This window comes from Tripterygium wilfordii, chromosome 7, assembly GCF_013401445.1.
Source record: "Tripterygium wilfordii isolate XIE 37 chromosome 7, ASM1340144v1, whole genome shotgun sequence".
Lineage (NCBI taxonomy): Eukaryota > Viridiplantae > Streptophyta > Magnoliopsida > Celastrales > Celastraceae > Tripterygium > Tripterygium wilfordii.
The window spans coordinates 6469416-6479023 of NC_052238.1; the positions used below are offsets into that span (position 1 = coordinate 6469416).

At 34.2% G+C, this 9608-nt stretch overlaps 1 protein-coding gene across 1 annotated transcript; it reads left to right on the plus strand.

Moving 5' to 3' along the window:
* The first annotated feature begins 443 nt into the window (after nt 1-443).
* Nucleotides 444-3031, plus strand: LOC120002686 (casbene synthase, chloroplastic-like). Its single transcript, XM_038851452.1, has 7 exons — nt 444-710; nt 794-1070; nt 1150-1525; nt 1607-1825; nt 1907-2045; nt 2130-2378; nt 2481-3031. The coding sequence occupies exons 1-7, from the start codon at nt 594-596 to the stop codon at nt 2778-2780; spliced, it is 1677 nt and encodes a 558-aa protein (XP_038707380.1). The 5' UTR covers nt 444-593; the 3' UTR covers nt 2781-3031.
* Nucleotides 3032-9608: the final 6577 nt, after the last annotated feature.

Here is a 9608-nt window from a genome sequence, read left to right on the forward strand (position 1 = left end):
TTTGTCCGAGAGGACCGAGACAAACAGAGATGCAGTGTATTCAGAAGAAAATTAATTCAATATATAGTTAACAAGTTAAATCCGTCACAAAATTAACAGTTAGCGACAATAATTATGTATAGAAGGAATCAAAGAATGATAAAGATTAACCAAGTTGATAATAATTTTAAAAAACATAGTAGGAATCATATAAGCACATGATTCCTAATTGGTCCAAGAGGACCGAGACAAACATAGATGCACCGTATTCAGAAGGAAAAGACTAGTTAATTCAATTCAAACAAACGGAGCATTATGCAACAATTGATCAACCTCTCATTTATTATATTCCTATAAATATATGAGTTTGTGGCGGCTGTAGCGTATATGGATGGTCTTATTATATTAATTTTCTGCCGCCCTGACGTAAGCTTAATTTATCAACCCATACCAACTACGTATATATAATTCAATCATTCAGACTAAATTTTGTGTATAAATAGCATCACTTGCAACTTGATATTTTATCACTTCACACCCACAATTACACCTAATTACTCTCTCTCTCTCTCTCTCTCTCTTTCTCTCTCTCTATACACCCTATATATCTAGCTATGGAAACAAAAGCTCAACCAGCTGCTGCCGCCGCAGAGACTTTGCGCAGGACAGCAGATTATCATGCTGCTGTTTGGGGCCCTCGTTTCTTTGCTTCCATTCCCTTGGACGAATCAGTAATTAATCACATCTTTTAGTTTTCTTTATTAGTGAAGAGATCATGTTTAATAATCGTCTTTAACTCCTGTGAACATTGTAGGTATTTGAATCATACACAAAACAAGTAGAAGAGATGAAAGTGCATGTGAAAAATATGTTGATTGATTCCAAAGTCAACAACCTGGAAACAGTCAAATTGATCAACTTGTTATGTCGGCTCGGTGTGTCGTACCACTTTGAGAGTGAGATTGAGAATTTTCTGAATCAAGCTTTCGATTCCATGCATAATTTAGCACGTGAAAATGATGTCTGCAACCTCGACACTACTGCAATTCTATTTCAAGTGTTTCGACAATTTGGTTACAAAATGTCTTGCGGTAAATCCATAATTCCTTATCTTTAATGTTTTTATTTTTGTCCTTCTTATGATTAATTTCTTCTAAATATTCATTCCAGATGTATTCAACAAGTTTAGGGACATCAATGGTAATTTTAAGGAGAGTTTAGCTAACGATGTCAAGGGCATGCTAAGTCTGTATGAAGCTTCTCATTTGATTACGCATGGAGAAAATATTTTGGACAAAGCTCTTGCTTACACGAGTACTCGCCTCCTCAAATTTGTAGAAAGTGAATGTGAATCTCCTCTTGCAAAACATATAGCTTATGCTTTGCAGCAACCCTTTCACAAGGGCATACCAAGAATTGAATCAAAACAATACATCTCTTTCTATGAACAAGACGATTGTTGCAATGAAATGTTACTCAAACTCGCCAAAATAGATTATAATCTAGTGCAGTTGTTCTACCAGCGCGAGCTCAACCAACTTTCACGGTACGTATTAAACGATAAAAAGATTAATTAATTCAAAATTTATGCAATTGATATATATATATATATATATTTGGAATGCAGGTGGTACAATATTTTGGACATTCCTTCAAACTTTCCATACGCAAGAGAAAGAATAGCAGAAATTCATATGTGGTCTCTTGGGACTTACTCTGAGCCTCGTTATTCGGATGCTCGAGTAATTCTCACCAAAGTTATAACAATGATATCAATTTTGGATGACACATACGATCTCTATGGTACAATTGAAGAACTTCGGCTGCTGACTGATGCAATAGATAGGTATGCATACACGCATCTACAAATATTCAATTTTCTTGTATATGTGTACTCTATCTTTCTTTTCAATTTATTAATTTTCAGGTGGGACATCGATGTGATTGATCAGCTACCAGAATACATGAGATTTCTGTATAGCAGTCTTTTGAATGTTTATCATGAATTTGAGAATCAATTGAAAAGTGAAGGGAGATCCTATGCTGTCTCTTATGCAAAATATGCGGTACATATATATATTAATTCAAATTGGTCTATAATTATATCCTGCAAAACATATATTAACACTTGTTTTCTAATTAATTGTTAGATGAAAGAAGTGTCGAGAGCCTATCATCTTGAAGCAGAATGGTTTCACACAGGCATTGTTCCAACATTTGATGAATACTTGGAAAACGGATTACTCTCAAGCAGTTATCATGCAATTCTATCAGGATCTTTTCTAGGAATGGGTGAAATAGCAGGAGTGGATGCATTTGAATGGTTGAAGAGTAATCCGAAGATGGTTCGAGCTACAATGACAATTGGTCGTCTCATGAACGACATAGTGTCCCACAAGGTACAAATTAATTAGTAAATGTGCTAGGGGCATATATGTAACTTTAATAAATGTTAGATGTATATATATATATCGATCATAATATATATGTATGTATTGTAGGATGAGCAAAACAGGGGTGATGCTGCATCAGGAGTTGAGGTTTATATGAAGAAATATGGCACTTCTGAGAGTGTAGCAGTCAAATATATTGAGAAGAAAGTTGCGGATGCATGGAAGGACGTTAATGAAGGACTTATGATGAGACCAAATAACATGTCCATGCATCTTCTCATGGCAGTTGTCAACCTTTCACGCACTTCTCATTTCTTTTACAAGTTTGGCGATAAATACACAGATTCAATAAGTTCTAAAGACTACGTCAAGGCCTTGTTCGTTGACCAGATCCCACTCAATGCTTGAAACCTTTAATTTTAATGTATAATAATGAATGTGTGATGAATTATATGTACCTCATAGTATATATATTCACTCATGCATGGTGTTTTAGCCTTGTTAAGGCTTTGTACGTGCTTGCATGTATGTTATAAGCGTGTGATGTGATGCATATTAGAATGAAGAAGAAGCACTATATATACATATATGTATGTCATGTGTGTTCTAGTCGTGGTTTGTACTTTTGATTTGAGAATAAACTTCTATAATTTACAGCATTTTTTTCTTTGAGTTAATTGGAGTATAAAAAATGATGAACCTTATTTGCATCCCAACTTTTGCTATGTACACCCCAAAATCATTAAAAAAAGAAAACCCTCTGATCTATACACACCCCCTTCTTACCCTACAATTTTCTTCCTCATTCTATCGTTTTCCTTTTCCACCATTATCTCCTTCTCCCCCATCATCATGTCTGCCCTCAAGTTGAGCAACTCATCAATTCAATCACCTCCCAATAGTTCAAATAAGCACATGTGTCTGTGTCAGAGATTTTGTTCATCGTCGAAAATCTAAAACTTCAATGGCAATGCAAATGGTCTCGATTTGGTGGTTTTACGCATCGGAGGAGTGTGGTTCTTGCACCAAAGAAGCTTGAAGAGGGCAAAGCATTTGTGGTTGTTGAAGCCATGATTTCTGGGTCCTCGTTTGAACTCTGTCTACCTCAACTTGTCGTGGCCATGGATTCAACTACCTTGCCAGATCTATTTGGATTTGCTGGATCATCTCCAAGCTTGGAGAGAACAAGCAATTTGAACATTTTCATTTTAAAATTATTTTTAATATATATTTTTTAATTTTCTTTAATCTTAGCCGTTGGTGAGATCCAACGACTGAGATTATGGGGTGCAGTTTGTAAAATTTCAGAAAAACACAAAATGGGATGAATTCATAATTATTATATTTTTAATTGTGGTTTATTTAGAATGGGGTATCATCAGTAAATAATGTGCTGCAAATAAGGTTCATCATAAAAAATTCCCAACTCTACTTTATTTTTAGTGTCTTTTACATTGAAAGGGTGGACATAGACGAGCAATCTATAGTAATTTCTTACCATGACCATGCCTATTGTCCCTTTGGAGTAAGTCCCTTATTTTAGGGCATATGTTTCACAGAATTTGACCTTACCAGTAGCTTGCGAGAAATGCCCATCGAGAAGGGAAAGGACTTTTTTTCTCCTGCTGAACCAATTGGGCTACCAGTCTTATAGAAATATGTTTATACTTAAATGCACTTTATTATTCAATGAATACGGACTATGGTTGTCTTGCAAACTAGGAAAAGCACGGATACGGGATATGACACGACAGTTACCATATCATTTTATGTGTGTATTAATGAAGTGTCTAACTAATTTGAACAAATGTCATGTATTTAATTATTTACACCCCACTATTTGTATGATTCTCCGGTAGAATAAACCATTTGAAATTTTTGGAAATGTAGTCGACGGTAAAAGTACATTGTTCCATTTTTCAAGCTAACGATTATCATCCATAGCTCCTTATAGTGGATGGTCATGGGAAATGACTTGATTCTCAAAGTTTAGGAGGAAGTCAATTCCAGTCTTTGGTTGACGTGTAGTGGCAAAGAACATGTCGAGACAAATTAGGAGTGTGAGAGTATCAAACTCTATGATCTTCTTAATTTCTTGGAGATAATCCACCTAAAACCCCGCCCTTTCAATAACAAACCGCATTTAAATAATAGAAAACATATTTGACAATAAAACCCTACGTTTTAGTTATTTCGGACCATGCTTCATCAGACATTTTGATTTTTAACGACAAAATTCTAGATTTCAGGTTAGATAAAATCACAATCCCTGCAATATGAACAAGTGGTTAGCCATAGAATCTCCTTGCTTCTCCACGCATCATGTGGTGGTTGGTGAACTGTGTTCCCATGATAGGCTCCATGCTTTCAAGTGTCAACTTATGATTGCTGGTGATATTTGGTACAAACAGTTACTATATTATTGTATGTATGTTTTTTTTTTTTTTTAAATCTATTGTATGCATGTATTAATGTATTGTCTAACTAATTTGAACAAATGTCGTATTTAATTATTGACACACCGCAATTTCAATGTCTTTACCTTTGTATCTTCAATTTTAAACTGCTTGCCTTTTCTTTTACCGCATTAAGAAATTAAAGTCCCCCCAAATTGTACTATTCTCTCTTTTCTTTTTAAGAACATTAAAACAAAATAATTATGTATAGAAGGAATCAAAGAATGATAAAGATTAACCAAGTTGATAATAATAAATACATATAAGCATATATAAGCACATGATTCCTAATTTGTCCGAGAGGACCGAGACAAACAGAGATGCAGTGTGTTCAGAAGAAAATTAATTCAATATATAGTTTTTTTTAGATAATTCTGAGATTTTATTAAGATTAATTCAATATATAGTTAACGAGTTTATACTCCAACTAGTACAAAAAATATATTGAAAAACTGGACTGACTTTCTCAAGCACATTACATTATACCAATCAGCACAAGTGTGGACAACAATAATACAAAAACAAAAACAAAAAAAGCTAAATTAATTAAATAGTATGAATAATGTAAAATGGGAAATATAATGTATACATATAATTATAGAATTCCAAAGATTCCAAAAACTGATCAAATCACATTATCACAGCTTGACCATGCATGTTACCAAAACAATGTTGTGTAGTTCAACAATACTCTTGCAAGATGATCATGACTAACCGTTCGTTCATTTTGCAGAAGATGATGAGTGGAGAAGCAAGGAGATTCTATGACTAACCGTTCGTTCATTTTGCATTGGAGATTACTAATAAGATATTTCTTCTAGAAAATGGTGAATAAACGGGTTGTTGTTATATTGAACTATCATATAATATACACGTCTAAATTTTCTTATAATAATTTAAATTTGATTAAACGCAAATCATTTTGGGTGTGATATATTGTAGGGCTTTTGGGAATCATTGACTTAATCAAGGATAACAGGAAGATGTTGGGTTTGTTTTTTGTCGATAGAATTCACCTATACATTATCATTTGAACTAATGCTCATCGTCTACAACTCCTCCAAATACTCGACAAATATAATATATTTATCAATTTTCACTAAAATTAGTCGTTTTTCCATGATAAATTTTTATTTGAGATGTTGGTTTTTCTCCAAACAAACGGAACATTATGCAACAATTGATCAACCTCTCGTGTATTATATTCTTACACATATATGTGCCTCGCGGCTGTAGCCTATATTCATTTTCTTGCGTCCCCCACGTAAGCTTAATTGATCAACCCATACAAACTACGTATATATAATTCAATCATTCAAACTAAATTTTGTGTATAAATAGCAGCACTTGCAACTTCATATTTTATCACTTCACACCCACAAGTACTCCTAATTACCTGCTCTGTATTCTCTCTCTCGCTCTCTACATATAGCTATGGCAACAAAAACTCAACCTCCTGTTGAAAGTTAATTTGCAATTTTCATAAGAGATATTTTTGAAGAATAATCTGGAAGTCATTCTCTCTAGAAGTAGCTGTTAATATGTCTAAGTTATCCAAGATGTCCTTTCTTCTCCCTAGGTGCTTGGTTACTAGAAATAATTAAGTTAGAAGATTCTAGTCTATGTATCAGCACTTTATAAATTGTAGTAATCCTATGCAGAAGAATAATACAAGAAAATCAGTCTCTAATTTGCAGGAGCAGCAGTACTGCAAAATATTCAAGTTGTAATTGAGAATTCAATCATAAAAATCCTTCTCAAGCACTCACTTTTCCATTCATATTTCCGCTGTCCCAACACCTCCTGCTGCTGCGGAGAATTTGCACTTGGTATGCCACGGGTGCGGCAGGATTCATGCTGGGTGCGGCTTTTTTTTAAAATATGGGATTCGGCTTGGATACGGCGTAGTACGACTGTGATACTTCTTGAGTACTCCTGACCAAATTCTTAACTTATTTAATAAATTTGGACTGAAATTCTTAACCCTATATGATACACCAATTATCTATTAACTTAAAAACAAAATCAAAGCCTATTAGCCCAAGCCCATTGCAAAAAAAGGCATTCCATATACTATATGAGAGTATTAGACAGACTTAAAATTTATAAACATATTAATATAAATATATAAAATTTATATTTATATATGTCATATCCCACCACACTCTTATCCTAGTTTTTGGAAGAAATGATGAATCTCCGTATCCCGTATCCCCGCACCCATATCGGTGCTTCTTAGCTTTGCGCAAGACAGCAAATTATCATGCTGCTGTATGGGGGCCTCGTTACTTCGCTTCCATGCACTTGGACGAATCGGTAATTAATCACATCTTGTAGTTTTCTTTATTAACGAAGAGATCATGTTTAATAATCGTCTTTAACTCCTGTGAACATTGTAGGTATTTGAATCATACACAAAACAAGTAGAAAAGATGAAAGTGCAAGTGAGAAATATGTTGACTGATACCAAAGTCAGTGACGTGGAACAGTCAAATTGATCAACTTGTTTTGCCGGCTCAACGTGTCCTATCACTTTGAGAGTGAGATTGAGGATTTTTTGAATCAAGCTTTTGATTCCATGCATAATCTAGCACGTCAAAAATGATGTTTGTGATATTGACACTACTGCAACTCGTTTTCAAGTGTTTCGATAATTTGGTTACAGAATGCTTTGCGGTAAGCCCATAAATTGAAAATATTTCTTCTTTTTTATGTAGCTCATAGTATATTCACTCATGGTGTTTTAGTCTTATTAAGGCTTTGTACGTGCGTGTATGTATCTATAAGCGTGCGGTGTGATGCATAGTATGTGTATATGTATGTCATTTGTGTTCTAGTCACGGTTTGTACTTTTGATTTGAGAATAAAGTTTTAACAATCTTGCTGAGTTAGTGGCTATTTCAAGCAATATCTCTCGATCATGATTAAAGCCATTAAATTCATGATTTCATGGCTACCGATATTCTTCCTTTCTATCTAGGAATTATCTCACATGACCTTTGATTATTATTGGCTCATATTATCTTCCGAACTGGGCTGATTTTGACACATGACCGTTGATTATTAATTGGCTCATATCACCTTCCTAATGGAGCTGATTTTGATTCCTATTATTTAGCTATTATCAAACGCCTCTTTCTTTTGTCAAGGTTTTTTGTTTGTATTTATAGCACGTATTGTAATGATTAAGTCAATGAAGAAAAACATAAGTTTATTTTGAACTTCTATTTAAAGTTATCTCCATATAATTTATTTTTACATTGAAAAGGTTGGAAGAAACAACCAATGTAGTGATCCTTTGGCATTAGCATAGCTATGTTCTGGTTAAAATAATACAAACAACAAAATTAAGCACACGAAAATTAACAGACACAAGATTTATGTGGTTCAAGAATGTGTCTGCGTCCAAGGAATTGCAAAGATTTCACTACTTTCAGGGAGAATCAAAGTACAATTCTCCCACTTGAAGACTGCCTTCATCATACACCCATAAACCACGATTTCCAATCAACAAATAGTCACTGTGCAATTCTTTCCAACTCCTCATGTTAGAAGGCCAATTGTAGTTGCGCACAACTTCAGCTTGTCAGTCGTGACACTCTTGGTTAGCATAACCGCGGGATTCTCACTGTCATTTATCTTTTCAAGCATCATATGTCCTTCATCAAGTAATTGTTGAATAAAATGGTACCTAATATGAACGTGTTTATCCTTGAATGAAACATCGGATTCTTGGTAAAAGAAATATGACACTCTGACTATCGCTGTAGAGAATGTCCTTCTTCTCAGTCATGCCTAACTCTTTAAGGAAAATCTGCAACAAACCAACTCTTTTGCAGATTCAGACATATAACTTTTTTTTATATAGAGGATGGTACCTCTGAAATTTTATTAATACCCTTACTTATGGCCCCAAATTGTTGTCTAGCTTTTGGTAAAGAGATTTGATTGTGAATGTGCCACTAGTTCCTACCTATTACGGCCCCAAAGGTTGTTTATATGCACTTCTTTTCTCTCCAAGACTACAACGACACATTTGAAGAAAAATACAAGATCTTGTTTCGGCTTCGAATATTAGTTTCATGTTTATTCTCTCTATAAGTTCAGTGATAGATCAAATGTCTCCTGGCTCAACAGGGTTACTAGCCTACCACCAATGGATGGGCTCGATTTCGGCTAAGAATGATGCTCTCCTATTCAATAGGAGGTGAGAAGGATTAATGTGTTTGTTTTAAAACTTCAAGATTTTGGTCAGTTTTGTGATGTGGTGATACATGGTGATTATGATGAAGGTTGCGGCTCAAGATGTGGGAGAAGATAATGGTGTGACAGCATCATTAAGTAGCATGGCTAGACTTGAGATAATGGACTACAGTGGTGATGCAAGGGGAGGTTGCGATCTAGCAATAGAGATCGGGACATAGAGTTGAGGAATGTTGAAGATGGCGGTGACATCAACATGATATTGGATGTAATTCCATTATTATTTTTGTATTTCAGACAATAATTCCATTGTTTTTGTATAAAATTACAAAATGATATGTAATTGCATTGTTTTTGAAAATTCTATACAGTAAATCCTTTACTTTTTGTATTGCAGATAGTAATTCCGTTTTTTGTATTTCAGTTTGAAATTCCATTATTTTTGTATGCAATTACATTATTTTCAGTATTACGGCTGTAATTCCATTGTTTTTGTATGCAATTACATTGTTTTCAATATTTTTAAATAAAACAATGGAATTTCTCGTGCTATATATGATATTACATTGTTTTCAAA